This window comes from Hyalella azteca, unplaced genomic scaffold (genome assembly GCF_000764305.2).
Source record: "Hyalella azteca isolate HAZT.00-mixed unplaced genomic scaffold, Hazt_2.0.2 contig16954, whole genome shotgun sequence".
Lineage (NCBI taxonomy): Eukaryota > Metazoa > Arthropoda > Malacostraca > Amphipoda > Hyalellidae > Hyalella > Hyalella azteca.
In genome coordinates, this window is record NW_025946758.1 from 3471 (window position 1) to 25508 (window position 22038).

Consider the following 22038-nt stretch of genomic DNA (forward strand, 5'->3'; position numbering starts at 1 on the left):
ACCTCCTCGAAAATTTCGAGATGCACAACATATGATCACTCACGATCACAGATTCAGTTGTATGGATCACTATTACGAGGTTGCCGTGTTTCTCCAGTATCGGGGCCCACCTAGGAATTTGTAGAGAAATTTTAACGTGGAGCTAGGGCAAAAACATACGTCTGATCACCGGGTTTCTCCAGTTTCAGGGACATGCTAACTTGGAATTTCCATAGTTGTGTGAAACAAAGTAGGAATCAAACAGTGCAAAGTCAGAGTAAAGCAGTTTAATGGAGTAAAATACGAGTAAAAATTACGCAATCAGTGAATATATTGCGTATTTTGTCAGCACCTAAAAATTAACAGTGAATCGACTCGTCGAATGAGTGACGTAGAAAAATGTTCATTTTGTATCTTATCTCACGTCGGCTTAGATCAGCAAATATGTCAATTAATAGGTTTTATATATTTGTATAAATTATTCGATAAAAGTCGATCATCATTTGCCTGACATTTGCACCGTTGACAACAGCATCATACCACCATTTCATTCCTCTCAAATAGAAAGGTTTCATTATTATGCAACTTCTGCAATAATAGAGAATCGCCATTTGCCTGAGATATACACAGTTGAAACATCATCATGCTATAATTTCATTCCATTTCAACGTTATAGTTCCATTAGGCCTGCGGAATTTCGTTCGCCCAAGCCCGTAGGTCGACGCGAGGAATAGCGTTACCTCTACAGGACCTTGGACTGTTGCTGGAAGAAGAGGAAATTCAGATTATATTACTCTACTCTTCAAAGAATCTTTTCACTTTCGGTCCAGAATAGTTGAATCAAGATTTATCATTCAAATTATAGAATTAAATTTTTTTTCGATAGCAGCTAATAGGAAAACATGATGGGCTGAGAACTTACAAGCTCTGATTCGGCAAGCGGAAGGCGAGAGGCTGCACCCCGTCCAAGTTGTCGGAATTGTCGCACAGAATTCGAGCCCAAGAAGCCTTACGAATTTCTTGCAGTTGCACTGGAAACATAAGTTAAATTAATAATCCAACTGTTGAGAGGGAATACAATGTTAATGCTAATCAAATATTTTCAAACTTCATAAACTGACAGGATAAAGCCAATCATGGTCATCGTCAGCTGAATGCTGAGTAAATTGTCGGAATTGCCAGCCAAAATCGTACACTGGAAGCCTCACGAACTTTTTGCTGTAGTACTGTAGACGAAAATTCAACTTCGAATGGATACGAGAATGCTCCCCAAGCACGGTCTAATAATTGTTTCGACCTTTTACACAATTCTAAGGACTAGCGCGGACAAAGTGTTTACGTAATGATTAAATATTCCGTGTTTCCATCTCTGTCCTGAATTGTTTTCATTCCCATAAATTTTGAAAATTAAAAGTGTACTCGGGTGTGAGAATTTATTTATGCATATTTTAAGTTAGCCGTCGTACTGAAATGAAAATCACTGAAAATTTTATCGACTATGATAGATTTTACCTTCGGAGAAGGACCCAGGCTGACCACCGACATCGTAGAAGAATCTGTCTCCCTTCTTGGCGCGCGCGAACTGGTCGCCCACAACACACAGGAACGTCCAGCCCAACAGCCCCCCAGACACGGGCTTCTCGGACATGCCGCCCACGAAGAAGTCGACGTCGTCAGGGTGCGCGTAAATCTGGCTCAGTCTGCAATACAAGCAACATTAAAAATCCGTATATTTGCAATACAAGGCACATAAATATCTGTATATTCGCGATACAAGTCACATGAAAATATGGCTCAGCCTGCAATACGAGCAACATGAAAATCTGGCTCAGTCTGCAATACGAGCATCGAGCAACATAAGAATCTGGCTCAGCCTGCAATACGAGCCATATAAGAAATTTGCAGTACAAGCAACATTAAAATCTGGCTCAGCCTGCAATACGAGCCACATAAGAATTGGTATTGGTATTTGCAGTACAAACCACATAAAAATTGGTATATATGTAGTACAAGCCACATAATAATCGGTATGTTTGCAGTACAAACTATACAAAAATAGGTATATACAGTACAAGCCACATGAAAATCGGAGAAATATGCAATACAGTCCACGTAAAAATCTGTATAATTTTAGTTCAAGCCACATGAAAATCGGATAACTTTGCAATACAAGACATGTGAAAATTGTAAATTTTCGTTCGAACGCAAAAATAACATCTACATATCAGGCTCAGGCAGTGGCAGAAACAAGACATGTACCAAATCAAGTTACACGGCAAAAAAATGACAGCTTTAATTAAAGTTGGCAACATCGAAATTAGAACACAAAAATTGGTTTGAAGAAGTAAAAGAGATGAAAAAATTTCACGGAAAAATAGAATGTTAACGTTTAAATCCAGAGAGAAATTCAATAAAAATTCGGAAACTTGGATAACAGTCATTTGTGCTCAAACTTTTTGCGAATAACCGTGTTTTACTATATATGCCATTGTATTATCTCATATAACAATTTTTAAAACATAAATCAAACTGCAGAAGATGGTTCTACTCTACTTTCGAACGATTTTGTAGGACAGGCGCACAATATAAAGTCCTTTAGATACACAAGATATTTTTAATTGTCTACTCCGCACCGCTCATGAGGTTGTGCGAGATATGCAACAGGACGGAGGGATATGCATAAACTCGTGGCATTTGCATGGTAGCAAGGATACCCTTCAAGGGCAAGAGTTTCGAATAAATCTGCGGCGATGTCACAGATAAAATACCACGATGCTTTCCGTGAAGCAATGTGGGAAACAAATATGCTAACACGTTTACGACGAAAACAACTTTAATCAGAGAGCTTTGCGTTCATTTTTTAGCGCATTTTCTCATTTATGGAAAAAATGCCCTATTGTGCTCGTCATGTCCGTCCGTCCGTGACTTCACGTTTTCGTCGACGAGAAAATACGCTCTCTGTCACTCACTGCAGTGAGTACTGAATTATGTTTTTCTGGGGCCGTACTTTCAAAACTCGCTAAGTGAACGTAAGCACTTACGCTCTATTTTCTTGTCTATGATTGGTGGATTTTGCTTGAAAGGCCGTCAATGATTGGCTGATGAACTTACGATCTCTTAACTTTTTTTGAAAGTATAGGCTCACTGGAGGTTACCTGGCGACGATGTCGCTGGGGATCTGGTCATTGAAGCCAGCAAAGTCCCGAGCGCGCGGGAGACCGCACACCTCCCTGATGGCGTTGTAGGGCGCCACGCCGTGGTCACGTCCTCGGTGAAGATTCAGGCTCATCAGGTCCATGCCGAAGTTTTGCTGAGGCGTCTGGTACACAATTTTAAGGATTAAAATGTATTTCTACCCAATACACGAACACGACTGAGTACCGTGTTCATTCATTATTTACATGTGCGAATTTTCTACTTTCTGAAAGCAGGTATCAAAGGTGTTAAATATGATATATTCTCATACCTAATCGGTATTTTGTAGGATCTTGACAAAAATTCGAGCATACACTTATTAGATGTATATTTTATTTCTTAGATGCCTTTCTATACATAACTTGGAGCAAATAACACAAAGAAATGAATGCCAAAATAATAAATTAATATGGAATTAGGAAATAGTTTTGATGATACCACTAGGCAAATTATAATAACGAACACCGTCAGTGCTCGGCCTCGGGTCAGCTGTGAGGATAGTGTCTAAGTTTACGGATTGTATCCACTCGTGATGGTTTACAATTTCAATGGAGAAACAATGAGGCTTTCGTATGATTAATTGCTAATTATATAACTTATAAGCAACAATTCAAAATAGGAATACGTAGCTATGCATAAATGACAACATTACTATCGATGAAATTGAACACAATCAACACGTACATCACTGAGAACCTACCAATCAACATTGTCACCTGGAAGAGATGATTTGTTAGGTCATTAGTGACGAACGAATCGAACTTCTGAATAGCTTGCTGGGTGAAGGAGCGCGAGAACATGTCGATCACCCCAGGTACCGTCTGGAAAATGTGCGGCGAGTTGAAGTGTTCACGCATGCGGATGGTCGAGATGCGGCCGTTGGCATCATAAAGGCTGCGACAGATACATTCAATGTAACCATGACTTTGTTTCAATCGTTAGACAGTTAAAAGTAAAGTTACGATTAGAAGGAAGTTTCTATAAAAATGAAATTACTGGAAAACAACAAGAGGTCAGTTCGAGAGGGCAGCTAATCTGATATGAGGACTCGCAGCCGTTGGAAAATTTCAAGAAGTGTCACTAACATCCTCAAAAAATTTTTCAGCGGGATGTTTCAAAAAATGAGGGAACATTCAAGTTGAGGTGGACCTTAACAAAATGTTCGGGTTCGATGTATTGCTATTAAACGCACTTGATGATGCCTTGTACGAGTGAATGCCCGAATCTAAATGCGCTAGTGGCGAACTCGTTGTTCATGTTCGGGTTAATGTTGAAGTTGTAATCGAAGCTGTAACCGGTCCGCAGAGGATTCAACCCGAACGACTGCATGAAATTTTGACCTGCAAATGATAACAATAGGTAACTCGCTACAAAGCCAGATATTTTAATGCAAAATCCTTTCTGTAGCAAAAAACTTAAAACGTAATACTTTTATAGCTATAAGATATATCCTAGGGATTAAATATTTTGTCTTCAGTTACGCTGAAAATTTTAAGAAATATAAATAAAGTTTTGCAGCTTACCGACGATGATGGGTAGCCACTCGTTGAAAATGATGTGCTGCACTTCAGCGACGACGATCCTTCGAGCCTCCTGGAAGAGAGCCTCATCCGACCAGCCAGGATGCATCTGCTGGAGGCCGCGGGCCACGCGGTTGTGCTCGCGGTGGAAGAGCGTGTGGATCGCAGTCAGACCAGGCTGTTCGTTTACGCGAGAGTCACCTGCAATTATTCCAGTAGACAAACTTTCAGTTTGAGGATGTACGACGAAAAAAAAACAATTCGACGTTTGCTTATTGAGGTTGTACGTACATGGAACAAAACTAAGCCAATTTTTTCCTCAAAAGCTTGAGGGCTTTAGAACATTCGGACGATTGTTGATCAGGCAAATGGGGTAAAATAAAGTTTCTCATGACGAATTTACACGATCATTGAAGTTTCATTACTTCCAGAATTCACGCGAGGATGGCGCGTCAATGACACTCGTTAAAAATTTTCTCCTGAACGCCACAAGATCCCCCCAGGTAACACGTACCAAGAGTTCATTTAGGAACACCAACCCAATGCCATTCTGGAAGCACCACCTTTGGACGGCGACCAAGCGCCTTCCAACCGCGACACCGAGAAATGAATTGAGCTTCCCAAGGCTTGACCCAACGCCTATAGCCCCTCTCATATCGGTGACGCTATCACTGCGCATACAGTGGCATGATTGCGTTATGACATCGCGCCTCACCGGCGTGGTAACATAAAGCTCCTCGCTGGCGAGCTTCGCAATCACCGCCGCTCCGTGGGTCAAGAGGCAGAAGGCCTCCGTTGCTGAGGCGCATGAGGCCAGCTTGGTTCATACGCAGACGCTGCGACTGGTCGATCGTGGACCCGTAGATGTTGGAGCCGTCAAGCCAGTGCGTGACTTGGTTCATCTTTAATAACAAAATTTTTTCATTATTAGGTTTAAGAAAGCGAAAAACAACGGAAGGAAGATTAGACTAAAATATAAACAATTTAATATCTGCAGCTGAGCTACAGGCATTCAATACAATAATGCTTAGTGTATTGAGCTACATTCAATACACTAAGCATTATTTGTACGAATTTCGATAAAACAAAAACTCATTATTGGCCCAGACGATAAAAAGACTCGCATTGATTTCATAGACAAAAGGAACTATATGTTCAAGTACATAAATGTAGATAATAATAATAAGGCCTTTTAAAAAAATAACGAACCTGCTCAGCATATCCAAAAGCGCACTCCTGGTCGAGGCCCAACATGCTTCTGATGAAGTTCATGCACGACCTGCCCCTCGGGGCGTAGAAGGGATCATCCCGTGGGATCCTGATAGGCCAGCATTGAGGGTGGCGTTGCGGTCCAGTCGCTTCCCGCCCATTAGGGCAGCAGTCGATGCCCCGACCATTGGCTGCTCACACACAATATGCAAGAAAAATCATTTCGAAATAACGAATTTCGTTAAAAAAACGAGACAATTTTTCAATTAATAACCGCATGTTTCATTGCGCGATGAAACCTTTCAATCCGTTTTTTGGCGTACATTTCCGTGCATGTGAAATCTAAATATATACATCAAAGAAAATTAGATGTTCAATACTTTATGTTCTGGCTTACTTTATTGACAATTTAATTAGTTATTTTGGTTATTGTTCTCCGAGTAAACGTAGAAAATAGCCATGATCCAAGTTTAGACAGAGCCTCGCTTGCATCAACATGTTTTCTGAAATTTTGTTGGCATGGCCCCATTCGGCGTTCGATGAAATGGCGCTCGAAAAACGAACGTTCGGCGTTCGTTTTTCGTTCATTCGGCAAGCCTTTGAAAATGAAAGAATCAATCAAAACAAACAAAAAAAGTATGAATCAATATTTTTGTTCAGGTTACATAGAGCAGACCTCTTTTCGGGTCCCAGTTCAAAAGAGGAAGAAGTTACGAGGATTAAGATGGCCAGTGCGTAGGCCAGATGAACTACGTATATGTTCCCCAACTGATAACAGCAGCTTGGAACTTCTTCAAGGCCATCATCAGTCCTCACTGCATTTCTTAGTTCGCGTGGGGTATCTTTTAGTTCAGTTTCAGATCCAGATATTTATTTAGCGAAGAAATCATGTTCCCTAACAACGGAGCGTTTATAATAGGAGAAGAGGACGTTCTTATTCGTGTCAATCCGTTTAAGGAATTCTTGCTTAACTTAATCGGGTGACAAATTTCNTTAATTAAATACATCATGTGAATACTTCCGTTTAAATTTTTTTTGCAGATCAGCTTGAAATTGTAGCTCAAAGATGGATATCATCATATCAAACAGTAATGTAGAAAGTTCTCTCGCATTCATGTCACAGTAGCTAGCTCGTTAAAGAATTTGAAATTTGGTCTTAATCAAAGAATTTTCCAATGATTTATTCTCGGAAAAGAATTCAAGGCAAAATATTGAACTTAGATTTGAGTGAGATTAGTTAGTTTAGTAAGTCTGTTTAAAGGTTGCTATTAGTCAGTGAGAATTGAACTGACTGAAGGTTTCCTTTTTTACCCACCATACGAAATGATTTGGATTAAAAAGTTAGAATTGTCCTAGAGATTACGAGGCTTCCGGAATAATTACATTCCCAGAACCATAAAATAAATAAAAATATTTTTTTATTTAAATGGCGGAGCAGAATTCTCTGAAGACTAAAAGAGGAAAGTTCCTCACATTTTTACTCACATACGCGTTCTCATACATATTTTGAAAATATGTTATATATATTCTAGAAAATTAATTCAAGATGACCTGTTTTAATTTCATTATTAGTTGCTAGTAAAATTGTGCCACTGATGCTGGAACAGTCACTCATATTTTCAACCTAAAAATCACACACAAACACGGATGTAGGGAAAAAATGTTAAGTTGAACGCACGTCGTTTCCTAAATACACATAAATAAGTACATACTTATGCTTAAGTAAATATACTGTTGTTAGTTCCTAACAGTATATTAAGTAAATTAGGAAGGTGGAAGACGGTCTCCTATTAGCCGCTAATCATGCCGGTTAATTAATATTGTCCCAGTGCATGGACACCATTTGCAAACATGTCAAGTCAGCAACCCCCGCGGCTTTGGCTTATCGTATTTTAAGTTTATTTGCTAATACCCCACAATAAAAAAATTTAGAAATTTTTTAGCTCTTTAATATTTAATTTATGTTTTACAGTCAAAAAGACAAATTAATTACGATATATCTATGTATTTCCGCATCTATGTATTTCTTATGAGAGTTTCAAACTCCGCATCAAACTGATTTAGGAGTCATTTAAGCTAGAGTTTGAAGTGCTGATAGGAGCTTCCTCATATCTCACCTTATTTTGAGGATGCAGTCGTATTGCTGAACGCAGCAATGTGAGACTTTGTGAGTAGCAAATCCCAGTCGCAGAAAGAAGTGTAACAAGGCACCAAGTGGCCGCTAATACCACTTTCAAGATAAACATGCATGTCGTCCCAAGGTCAGATTTCTTAGGTTTTATCAATGTCGAAGAATACACCGACGGAGGTTGCTAACCTTGCTACAAGGAAGAAATCTGCCACCAAGCTGCTAATGAATAGTTTCTCATTCCAAACAATCGGCAAGTTTTACGCTGATGTGTCCAGAATGCGTACACAGGCACACAAGTAATCTGTGAGGGCTATCGGTCGGTAGCTGGAAATGGTCTCTATTTCCCCAGTTTTAAGAAGGTAACATTTACTTTACTGCCAACAGATGTTTAACAAACTAAAATGTTACCTGGTATAATCCGGAAGCCGTCTGGATGAACTGATACAGCTTACCTTGATCTTCCATCATTCCGCGGCCGCATCACACTCAGACCTCAGTTGACGGGAAATCAAAGGGCTGGTCTGGACAATAATCGCGGAAGGCTCTGTGTAGCAGCGACCACACCTCTTTTCCAACCTTTTCAACACATTCATTCTAAAGTTTCATCATTCTACTCTTTTTCTTTATTTTGCCTCCGCCCGGGTGGCCCGGCCTCGAATGGACACAATTGCATCAGCCGCAAAACCAGCAGGCGTACTATCAAATTTGTTACCAACCACTAGTATTAATTATCAGACAGTCAGTAACAGCTTTCCAAGTTAAACCACCCTTCAGTGACGAGAAATTGGCCGTTATGGGTCATTAATTGAGTTTTGATTATACGGTGCAAGGTTTTCGAAATCGCTGCGCAGATTTTCGAAATCTCATCACATGCAATCGCTAAAGTGCTCTAAGTAACTCTACTGCCACTCGCGCATGTCAAGAAAATCCAGCGAACGTCTCCATTAATCGATCAAAAATATGAGCAACTGCAGCAAAATTATTCCAATAAATGATTCTTTACTTTCAAACGAAGACCCTTTTTTTAGCTGTTGTGTGCACGGTACTTTACAACCTGCATGAAAAATTGAGAAAGGAATGGAACCTTGATGGTGGTGGTAGAGACGAGTTAAGTCACGTATAATGGAAACGCCTTGAGAATCATAACCTAATAACAAATGGAAACAAAATTACTTCTCTTATATGATAAACAGGTACCTACCATGTTTTATAACATATATTATTAGATAGGACCTCATTTATATCTGTTAATATCTTACTTTGTATAACGCTCAGTGATGAGGGCCCATGCCTATTTCTGCGAGCCATCTTTTTGCTTGATAGATCTCGAAATTACAGGATGGACTACAATGTTTTCTGAACGAACTCTGTATAAACTGAGCAAGATCTGAACACCTTAGAACTGTAGAACAGCAACCGTAATCTCCAGGAAAAATGCGAGATGCACAACATATGACCACTCACGATCACAGATTCAGTTGTAGGTCTATTACTAGAATCACCAGCATCTCTGTTACGAGTATCACCAATACTGCCGTGTTTCTCTAGTATCAGAGCACTGCTAACTTGGAATTTTCATAGTTGTGTGAAACAAAGTAGGAATCAAACAGTGCAAAGTCAGAGTAAAGCAGTTTAATGGAGTAAAATACGAGTAAAAATGATGCAATCAGTATAGAAGAATCTGTCTCCCTTCTTGGCGCGCGCGAACTGGTCGCCCACAACACACAGGAACGTCCAGCCTAACAGCCCCCCAGACACGGGCTTCTCGGACATGCCGCCCACGAAGAAGTCTACGTCGTCAGGGTGCGCATAAATCTGGCTCAGCCTGCAATACAAGCAACATTAAAAATCCGTATATTTGTAATACAAGGCAAATAAATATCTATATATTTGCAGTACAAGTCATATGAAAATCTGGCTCAGCCTGCAATACGAGCCACATGAAAATTGGCATGTTTGCAGTACAGCCACATGAAAATCTGGCTCAGCCTGCACGAGCCACATAAGAATCTGGCTCAGCCTGCAATACAAGCAACATGAAAATCTGGCTCAGCCTGCAATACAAGCCACATGAAAATTGGTATATTTGCAGTAGGTACAAACCATAGAAGAATCGGCATATTTGCAGTACAAGCCACATAGAAATCGGTATATAAGTTGATGACATCGAAAGTAGAACACAAAAAATTGATTTGAAGAAGTATAAGGGGTGGAAAATTACACGGAAATATAAAATGTTAACGTTTAAATCCAGTGAGAAATCAAATAAAAATTAGAAAACATCTTTCCATAAACTGTCATTTGTGATCAAACCTTTGGCAAATAACCGCGTTATCCTTTATTAGTCATTGTATTACTTCATATAATGTTTTTTAAAACCTAAATCAAACTGCAGAAATTGGTTCTACTCTATTCTCAAACGATGCTGTGAAACCGGCATGCAATATTAACTCCTTTCGACACGCAACATATTTTTGCAACACTTCTCTTTAACTTCACTTCTTGTTTGTTTGTTTGTCTGTCTGCTACATATCTTATAATGAGTTATATAAATTGTCAACTCCGCACCACTCCTGCGATTGAGCGAGATATGCAACAGGACGGAGGGATATGCATAAACTCTTAGCATTTGCATGGTAGCAAGGATACGCTTCGAGGGCACGAGTTTCGAATAAATCTGCGGCGATGTCACAGAAAAAACACAACGATGCTATCCGTGAAGCAATGTGGGAAACAAATATGCTAACACGTTTACGATAAAAACAACTTTAATCAGAGAGCTTTGCGTTCATTTTTTAGCGCATTTTCTCATTTATGGAAAAAATGCCCTATTGTGCTCGTCATGTCCGTCCGTCCGTGACTTCACGTTTTCGTCGACGAGAAAATACGCTCTCTGTCACTCACTGCAGTGAGTACTGAATTATGTTTTTGGAGGTTACCTTGCGACGATGTCGTTGGGGATCTGGTCATTGAAGCCAGCGAAGTCCCGAGCGCGCGGGAGACCGCACACCTCCCTGATGGCGTTGTAGGGAGCCACGCCGTGGTCACGTCCTCGGTGAAGGTTCAGGCTCATCAGGTCCATGCCGAAGTTTTGCTGAGGTGTCTGGTACACAATTTTAAGGATTAAAATGTATTTCTACCCAATACACGAACACGACCGAGTACCGTGTTCATTCATTATTTACATGTGCGAATTTTCTACTTTCTGAAAGCAGGTATCAAAGGTGTTAAATATGATATATTCTCATACCTAATCGGTATTTTGTAGGATCTTGACAAAAATTCGAGCATACACTTATTAGATGTATATTTTATTTCTTAGATGCCTTTCTATACATAACTTGGAGCAAATAACACAAATAAATGAATGCCAAAATAATAAATTAATATGGAATTAGTAAATNCATTAGACAAAATCGAAAAGTTCAAGCAACACAATTCAATGATCTAAAACGTTTGTCGTCTGTTACAATTAAATGGGCAACCTACCAACGATGATGGGAAGCCATTCGTTGAAAAGAATGTGCTGCACTTCAGCGACGACGATCCTTCGGGCCTCCTGGAAGAGAGCCTCATCCGACCAGCCAGGATGCATCTGCTGGAGGCCGCGGGCCACGCGGTTGTGTTCGCGGTGGAAGAGCGTGTGGATCGCAGTCAGGCCAGGCTGTTCGTTGACGCGGGAGTCACCTGAAATTATTCCAAGAACACAAACTTTCAGTTTAAGGATGCACGCCGAAAAAAAAAGAATTCGACGTTTGCTTATTGAGGTTGTACGTACATGGCACAAAGCTAAGTCAATTTTTTATACTCAAAAGCTTGAGGGCTTTAGAACATCTGGACGATTTTTGACCTGGCACATGGGGTGAAATAAAGTTTTTCATGAAGAATTTACCCGATCATTGAAACTTCATCATTTCCAGAGTTCGCGCGAGAATAGCACGTCAAATGAAATGCCAATGATTCCATTATGTACAGCACAGACTAAAGGAAATTAGTTACGAGGAAGAACACTCTTTAAAAATTTTCTCCTGAAGGCCCCAAGATCCGCCCCAGGTAACACGTACCCAGAGTTCGTTTAAGAATACCAACCCAATGCCATTCCGGAAGCACTACCTTTGGACGACGACCAAGCGCCTTCCGCCAAGTCGCTTCCCGCCCATTAGGGCAGCAGTCGATGCCCCGACCATTGGCTGCTCACACACAACATGCAACAAAAATCATTTCGAAATAACGAATTTCGTTAAAAAAACGAGACAATTTTTCAATTAATAACCGCATGTTTCATTGCGCGATGAAACCTTTCAATCCGTTTTTTGGCGTACATTTCCGTGCATGTGAAATCTAAATATATACATCAAAGAAAATTAGATGTTCAATACTTTATGTTCTGGCTTACTTTATTGACAATTTAATTAGTTATTTTGGTTATTGTTCTCCGAGTAAACGTAGAAAATAGCCATGATCCAAGTTTAGACAGAGCCTCGCTTGCATCAACATGTTTTCTGAAATTTTGTTGGCATGGCCCCATTCGGCGTTCGATGAAATGGCGCTCGAAAAACGAACGTTCGGCGTTCGTTTTTCGTTCATTCGGCAAGCCTTTGAAAATGAAAGAATCAATCAAAACAAACAAAAAAAGTATGAATCAATATTTTTGTTCAGGTTACATAGAGCAGACCTCTTTTCGGGTCCCAGTTCAAAAGAGGAAGAAGTTACGAGGATTAAGATGGCCAGTGCGTAGGCCAGATGAACTACGTATATGTTCCCCAACTGATAACAGCAGCTTGGAACTTCTTCAAGGCCATCATCAGTCCTCACTGCATTTCTTAGTTCGCGTGGGGTATCTTTTAGTTCAGTTTCAGATCCAGATATTTATTTAGCGAAGAAATCATGTTCCCTAACAACGGAGCGTTTATAATAGGAGAAGAGGACGTTCTTATTCGTGTCAATCCGTTTAAGGAATTCTTGCTTAACTTAATCGGGTGACAAATTTCACTAAAACGCTTGAACGGCAAATTCTTGCATCTAATGTCAACCGCAGTTCTAAAAAGTGAGTGAATATTACGTACAGAAGTATGTGGTATAGTATGTATAGGATAAAATTAGACAATTATGCGAGGACAGTGTACATGTCGTATCGCCTCCAAGTTGTCGTGAACTTACTACCTTCCAAATCTACTGACAATTTACTGATCTACTGACTGAATCTACTGACAAAGTCCTTTCTGATGAGCTAAGACATGCGTTAGAATAACTTTTAGATAAAAATAATTGAACGGAACTTCAGCAAGTGATCTAACTACATAACAAGGGCATTGAGTCAATAAGAAGCAAGATCTACCTACCATGCATTGCATCCGCTCTTTAAGAACCCCGTTGTAGCGACTATTATTGACACCAGCTGAGACCAACATACGGAGACTGGCAAAGGGAGCGTGGGTGAGATCGTGGTCGATCCACTGCGCCCACTGCATAACGGAGAGCGTGAACTCTCGGTCAGGGTCGTCGCGGTCTACGAGAATGTTGCTGGCGACGACGCGCTCGAGGGGGAGCTCGGAGCCTGTCACGGATCTCGTGCGCGGCGAACTCACACCTGAGAAATTTACGATCAGCCAAAGAAAACTAACGAAACAATGCACAAAAATTAAAAGATAGATTCAGTGTAAACGTGAAAATATTGAATACTAATAAAAGTAAACAAAGCAGAATGAATAGGGAAGTAAACAATTAGTGTTCAAGACAAAGAACCCTAATGCCAAGAAAACTTTCTTTTCGTTTTCAAAGAGCAAAGTTACGCCTAAGGGCCTAAGGCTTACCATCGCCGTATACTGGAGGCATGACCCTCTGGAAGGATGTTTCGCTCTTGCCATATAAAGGGTTCTCCAAGTTGTTGCAAGTGCCATCAATACTTCTGTACTTTGCTCGAGGATTACACGGAGGTGCCCGTGGGCAGTTGTCAGCGAGGATGCTGTTACGCACCGGGAACTGACGCAGGCCATGGGTACCTTGAGCTGGACTCAACCGGAATCTTCAAAAAGAGCGAGGAAATATATTGAGAGAAAAACTCCTAAAACCCAGGTGATGAATATTACATATATAAATTACTAACAAAGATAAGAGTTGAAAAAATTTGATTCCACTTTAAAAGTAGTGAAATGTAATGATTTGAAGAAAAAAACGCACTCATTGAGCAATGATCGAGAGGCCTGGTTGACTTGCTGCGCTGCCAAGTCTGCCTGACGCGCGGTACGCGTCACTCTGAAGAACTTGAGGTGCCCGTGAGCCGGCGTGTCGACAGGCAAGACGAGGTTATTCCTGCAACCAATAAGACAATTAGGCGATCTATTCCTGAACCACAGTAGTTATATGCTCATTTCTAATAGCTGACGTCTACTATAAAATTCCTGAGAAATTCCTTGATTTAGGCTTCATTCACTCTGGTAATTAGTCCAATCTTAGGAATTTTGTAAGAATTACTATCAATAACAAATTAACAATCACTAAGATATTAGAGTAATTGATGTTCAGTGCGACTCGGCTGAAAGTCAACAATAAGGCTTGCGTATACAAAAATTCAATTATAAATTGAAAATATTTGTACAGGCATAATTCCAGTTATAAATTAATATTCATGTGTCTACAAAGCTACTAAGTATGGATTTGGATGAATAGATGAAATATAATCAAGCTCTACGAATTGGAACTCCAGCGGTTATACAACATAATCTGAGTTTATCGGGATTAAATAGTCTGAAACTCAACAAAATTCTAATGATCCAAATTCATGAGTCCAGAAAAATACGCACGCGATGAGCTGGGATTCGAGGTCAGTAACTTGACCGAGGAAACTGAGTCCTTTCTGGCAAGCCGAATTAACTTCGTGAGGAGACAAATTTCTCATCTGGACTTGCTGACGACGCAAAGTGAAGAGTCTGTTGTCGCCCTGTCCCACGCTCGGCTTGGCTGCACACGGTAATGCCATTATTATAGGATCACGATCATGAAATTGTTTGCTCAAATGTTACTAATTTACACGTAAGAAATTGAAAATTGAGAAAAAACGTTTAACAGCACGTAACAATTAATAAAAAAATAATAATGCCAGTATAAAGTTGAGAATACATTAGAAATTTAGAGTATTTAAAAGGGAATAATAATAGGTAGCCGAGATTAATAATAATAGGTAGAATAATACGAGAACAATAGGTAGACACAGTTATAAAATAATTTTCAAATTCAAACAAGCATCAACAAATTAAAGCCGGAAAAAATCTCACGCAGGACTGGGCATTTTCAAATTCAAACAAGCATCAATAAATTAAAGGAAAAACTCTCACGAAGAACTGGGCATTTTCAAATTCAAACAAACATCAGTAAATTAAAGGGAAAAAATCTCACGAAGAACTGAGCATTTTCAAATTCAAACAAACATCAATAAATTAAAGGGAAAAAATCTCACGCAGAACTGAGCATTTTCAAATTCAAACAAGCATCAATAAATTAAAGGGAAAAAATCTCACGAAGAACTGGGCAGCAGACGCCGAGTCCCGCGTCAGGGAGCTGGCAGGTGGTGGAGACCTGCTCCAGTAGCGGGGCGCACGCCACGATGGGCACGCAGTTCCCGCACTGGCCCACGGGGGCGGCTCCCCCTCCCTGGGGCCGACCTGGACGGCGACCGCCCTCGCTGATGCCTGTTCAAAATGATATGAATACTGTCATGAAATGATTATTTTATATTGAATAATAGATGGTAATAATAACAAGTTAATAAACTCCTCAGCTGTACGGTAATAGTTTATCAAAGTCACCGCGAACTCCAAAATGTTTAGTTGCGTAGCGAAAGTTACTCGGGTGATATCAAATGGCAGAGAATGCCTAGACAATCCAAAAGCCGCGTCTTTGATTGGCTTGCAACCAAGTGAAATGATATTGAACGAGAAATGTATTTCTTGCACCTACTTATTTGCACCTACTTATGGTACGCTATTTATATGCGTCTATATCGGTCCATTACTGAATGGAATTAAGGTTTGTTATTTTCGAAAGATGAAGTGAACATCCGTAGAAGTATCTGGGCATCGTTTTTGAAGATTTACGCTTCGTTAGGAGAAATAGGTACGACAGTCGTACAAATACGACTGCCATGCAAATCTTGGTATATCTTTAGTTTTATTATCTTATCAATTATATAATTATTATTATTACTCTAGGAAACGATTATCGTGATGTGTGGTACAAGCTGTTGCTTAGATATGTTATCAAACTATTCATTTAGACATGTTATCATGGACACTTTCTGATGTCACGCAAAGTCATACAACACGTGCGTCAAAGGTGAGTGGGAGATTCTAGTCACCATCAACTGTGATAATTAATGGATTACTGAACTTTATTCGTCAGTTGGAGGATCGCCATCCACTTGACCTCAGTCAACAGTGAGCTGAATGGCCACCGTACCCAGCCAGGGTTAAAATAATGGAGGAGCGATTTAACTCGATCACTTATTTATTACGTTTTCATCAGTCAATCTTGCATGATTGAAGGTAACTGCGCAATGACGACTGAACAGATAACCCTTGATAAATTAATTGTATCACTACCGGTACATGAGCAACAATCGATTAAGAAGAAAACTGAGGGGAAAATATCTCGATGGTCGCAGGATTAATTTAATTGTTTTATTAAAAAAAGAGAAAAGACGCATCGTTTTTTTCATCGCAAATCAGATGTTCATTCTTCAAATAACGGCCATCTAGGTCTCAAAATTTGATCACATCCACATCAAAGAATTATCTTCCAAATACTGCAATTAAAAAAAAATTTAACATCGCCTTGGCCAGTAGAGAAAGTGTCACCAACCAGCGAGATAAAATGGAAGGACTATCGTTAAAAGGATGTGTAAAAGGTAGTTTGAAACTTTTCATAAATTGTATGAGTCCATTTGTCTAAGTTTGGATTCAAACATTCGGAATTAAAAAATCTGCAGACTCGAGTCGGCAGACTCGTGATCATCTTCTACACTGCTCTGTCCAAACACGGATAGCAGTTCAAGGTTCCAAGCCTGGAAGCTACAGTGGACAGCTCAGCAGCCAATACAAAGAAAGTGCTCATTCAATTTCACGGAAGTTACATAGTAGCTACTGCGGACGATTTTAGAGGCAGGTTCTACAATCAAGTCATAAATTACCGTACATATTAACAGAGTTATAGAGTATAGAGTACAGTATATTCTGTTTTAATTATTATTGACCACTTATAGCGGACACTTTTTACCTCATTTGAAGAAGAGGCAACTTAAAAACAAGTTGTGCAATAACCTAACAGTGAATTGGTTCTTCTCAAGGCGCGAACAATTCAAAATTTTTTATATGAGAAAATCTCTTCAGAATAATCCCACTGAAGGTTTCAAGTAGCGACGTAACCATGATGTGGTTACAGAAGTCTCCACCACACTTGTATCGTTGGCCATGTTCAGAAACGCACCATTTTATCAACAAAACTGAACCACGACTTGATGACAAGGTCGAAGCGGCTTAGTAGCCATTATCTATGGGGATCGAACCCAGCAAATAGTACTGACCAAAATTAAACTGTTTTGTGCGTCGAGCGGCAAGTTAACAGCTTATTTGGTGAGTGCACATGGCGACTCATGAGTCATTGACGGTAGTAGACAATTGATAAGTTTCGATAGCATCCAAAGATTATTCCGTAAAGATACAAGATGTCGGAAGGCGTAAGCCTATCGAATTACCACAAACAAATATATATGGGGAGAAACTAAATTGCGGCTTAAATTTTCAGTTTAATACCCCATACATGGCGCCGTGCTGATAACGCGGATGTCGTGGGTTCGAGCCCCATACTGGCCAACATTGGAATGAAGGCTGTCCTTCATCGGGTACGTTTCACTCCCGCGGATACTTCAAACGTCAATGAACACCAACAATTTACTTAAATCGGAACAAGATGCAAAGGTTACAGTAATGGTTAACACACTACAACACGAAGCAATGATAGATCTGCGTTTACTCGACACACAGGTTAGCGGCCCTTCTCTGGTCCACATGCAGAGTGAGAAGTCGGACCACGTGGTGAACACGTGAGTACGAAAAGCTGCAAGGACGAGCTTGGAGAGTACTACCTCTAGTCCAGCCCATGAGCGATCTGTAACCCTACAAATTATAAATAATAATACTTGAGGACTGACCGAGACTTATCATTTAATCACGTTAATAATGGAATCGCAATATTACCAACCACTCAATAACCACTGAATATCAAATATGTGCAGCAGATTTTATTGTCTAACTTGATTCGAGTGAATGGAAGATCTTACCAATAAAGGCAGGGTTAGTTGACTAGAAACCAAAGCAAGTAAATGCGTGATGTTATCGTCAACTATGCCTAGAAATGGGCTGTTCACAGGAGGACTGCTCCGTATAACGACTGGTCTAAGGCCCGGACTAGCTCTCTATATAGTCGAGTGCTAAGGTCCCCGGTCACTCGACCAGATTACTCCTGTGAGCAACCCATTACTATGCATTGTTGACTATTACCATTAAACCTTCACTTACTTGGGTTTCTGATCAACTTACCCTGCCTTTATTGGTAAGATCTTCCATTCACTCAAATCAAGTTAGACAATAAAATCTGCTTCACATGTTTGATATTCAATGGCTATCGAGTGATAATATTGCGATTCCATATTTAACGTGATTAAATGATTAGTCTGAGTCAGTTCTCAAGTATTATTATTTATAATATGTAGGGTTACGGATCTCGTGTGGGCTGGACTCGAGGTGGTACTCTCCAAGCTCGTCCTTGCAGCTTTTCGTACTCACGTGTTCACCACGTGGTCCGACTTCTCACTCTGAGGACCAGAGAAGCGCCGCTAACCTGTGTGTCGAGTAAACGCAGATCTATCATTGTTTCGTGTACTGTGTTAACCATTACTGTAACCTATGCATCCAGTTCTGGTTTAAATAAATTGTTGGTGTTCATTAACGTTTGAAGTATCCGTGGGAGTGAAACGAACCCGATGAAAGACAGGCTTCATTACAGCGACTCGTGAGTCATTGACGGTAGTAGATGATTGTTAAGTTTCGTTAGCATCCAAAGATTATTCCGTAAGGATACAAGATGTCGGAAGGCGTAAGCCTATCAAATCACCGCAAACAAATATATAAGGGGAAAACTACATTGCAGCTAAATTTTTTAGTTTAAACCCCATACATATGAGCGCCATATTAAACTCCCATAGTTGGCGCTACAAGTATGAACGCGTTCAAGAACAGACTAGATAAAGCTATGGAAAAATATATCTTCAGATTTGAAATGCCTAGCACCATATCGAACCCGGTGGAAGTCTAGTAGCTTCTTGAAACTATCGTCAGTCATGAAAAGATCCGGTCAAATGACACGATTTTAGATCTTCTGTGAACAAGGCACAAAAAGGAAAAGAATCGGCGACAGGCCACATCAGGCCTACACTTCAGCGCCAAGATCAATATGTTATGTTATACATCTCATACATAAGTGAACACTTAAAAATACGTACCTTATAATGTAATCATTGTAAATTATCATGGTAAAATGTAAAATACTTCCAAAACTGTGTAATGCAAAATCCATTGCTCTGAATATTCAATATCTGTTACCAAAGGACAAACATTCAACCGGACTATCAAAGGTATATAAATACTAACAAAATCGAAGTGAGAAGAACTCGATGATCATGATTCTGAAAGAAAATTCTTGTAGCCGTTGAAATGGAGGGTGATTATTCAACCGCACTGTTGACTCAAGAAAAAATATACGAACTAGAATATATGAACTAATATAACTAAAATATACTTTTATGCCTGCTTTATATGTCAATGCAGAAGGGGAGAAGTTATAATATTCATTCCTATGAAATGTTACAATTTTGACACTGAATTTGCAAATAAACAGCTGACAATTGGAAAATTTTTCTGAAGAAAAGCATACCGGATTATTAATGAATTAACGGGGCTTTGGGTATGTTCGCTCCGTTAACAGTGAAATTCTTGTATCCGAGTTTGTTTCCACGTGCTTAGTAGCAGATGGACTTAATATTTCAATGTACTGCAATAACAATTTCACACAAGTTATTCGCAATTTCTACTACGGATAAATCTTTCAAATTAAAATTTTTTCAGTCAAAATGTTGTTCATTAATTTCTCTTTGTTCACCCAATAAAAATTAGTTATTCAGCTCAATTAGTTAACTTGATGTGTGAAATTAGCCTCGAAGAGATTCAAGGTCAGAGCTTCTACGATCACCGGCATTTGGTCATTGCAGTGCGAGTAGACGTGCATCCTATAGCTGCATCAGAGACGTGCATCCTATAGTTGCATCAGAGACGTGCATCCTATAGTTGCATCAGAGACATGCATCCTATAGTTGCATCAGAGACGTGCATCCTATAGTTGCATCAGAGACGTGTATCCTATAGTTGCATCAGAGACGTGCATCCTATAGTTGCATCAGAGAGACATTGTAGGGAAGAGAAAGCGAGGTCACCGGACATCAGGAAATGTTAACATGATCGGATATATAAACAATTGATTAGTGCGCAATGGAAAAATTTGCAGGTACCACGGCAAGATGACAGATAAATTTTGCGATGAAAAGAGACCACGTTCGCATTAATTAACTAGATTCCTACGAACTTTACATTCGTAACTAGAAGAGGAACATTCAAATTTAATTTAACAACAACATTTAAAAATTACACTTTAATTTAACTATAGATAGCAAAAGTAGAATGGTACTGAAAAGATGCGCAAGTCATAAATAATAAGATTTCATATGCCTGAAAAAGAAAGAAAAGTTAGTTGAAAAGCAATGTAAGACCGATTAATAAACCATAAGTGTCAAAAATAATGATCGAGAGGCATGTTTTCAATCGGTAAAAATTTTGAGATATCACTCACAAACAACACAACGTAGTATTTATCCGGTCAAAGATTTTCATAATTTTAAGAAATATACAGTATATCCTTTCCACAGCTTTGTACGCACACAGCTTCATATACACAGTCCCAATCGCCAATGGGCTGACGCAATATCAGATCCAATCATTTTGAAGAGAGCAATTAATAAGGTAGAAGTGTTGTTCAAGATTATTACTTTCAGGTGATTGTAATATGTGTTAAGAACTTTTCAAATAATTTAAACCCGAATTTTATCAATTAAATACTCGTAGGAGGCGGAATACTGCGCCGTTTGAATGGTAAAAATTTCACACACCTACATATAAAATGACTGGAATAGACTAGAGTAGTTTACCGTAATTTACATTGTCCAAGTTCAAACGTAAAGGTTAATTAAAACGAGAGATAAAATAGCTCACCGGGGAAACTGATCTGTCGGATTGCCCGATGTATGGGGAGTTCCGAGTCGTTCACTTTAGACTTGCACGACTCGTCCTCAGCGACAACCAGAGGGCCAGGATCGGCCGAGCCTTGCTGCTCAGCAAGCACCTCAGGGCCAGGCTCGGCCGAGCTTCGCTGCAGCGTCAGAAAAGCCGCCAGCAGCACCCAAAATATACGGTACTTGCGCATTTCTGCTCTTCGTTAACTGCGCAGAAATTATTGTTGTGAGGAAGTATATATTGACTTTCGTTGCTCGGTAATTTCTGGACAATTATTGAATTGAGTTTTAAGAACAGCACATACTCTACGAGTCTAGGTGACTGAATCATATGATGATTCCAGTCGAATTAACGGAATTATTCTGTAACACATTAAAAACATGTCATATATGAGTAATTTAAATCCATTGATTAACTCTGACTTTGCAAAAACGATCTGAGATTTAGAAGGTAAAATACAAATATAATTGTAAGTTTTCACTACAGATGAATTAATATCAGTTTCATTCGTTGTGTTCGGCAGGCCAAAATATAATCAAACATTGGCAATTATTGTACATTTAAATGATTTTTGTTTAGGCTATAGTCGATATCGTGTCTCTGGGTTAGC

The 22038-nt window shown here is 39.6% G+C and overlaps 1 protein-coding gene across 1 annotated transcript; it reads right to left on the reverse strand.

Annotated features, from left to right (window-relative positions):
- Window positions 1-250: 250 nt before the first annotated feature.
- On the reverse strand, window positions 251-21793 carry LOC108669626 (peroxidase). Its single transcript, XM_018157004.2, has 15 exons — window positions 21408-21793; window positions 15552-15722; window positions 14838-14994; window positions 14215-14346; window positions 13848-14059; window positions 13448-13624; window positions 5904-6094; window positions 5410-5596; window positions 4698-4895; window positions 4367-4514; window positions 3891-4068; window positions 3135-3298; window positions 1492-1679; window positions 902-1010; window positions 251-742 (listed from the first exon to the last, which is right to left on the reverse strand). Exons 1-15 carry the CDS (start codon window positions 21616-21618, stop codon window positions 661-663), a joined length of 2505 nt encoding a protein of 834 aa, XP_018012493.1. The 5' UTR covers window positions 21619-21793; the 3' UTR covers window positions 251-660.
- Between the last annotated feature and the right edge of the window lie 245 nt (window positions 21794-22038).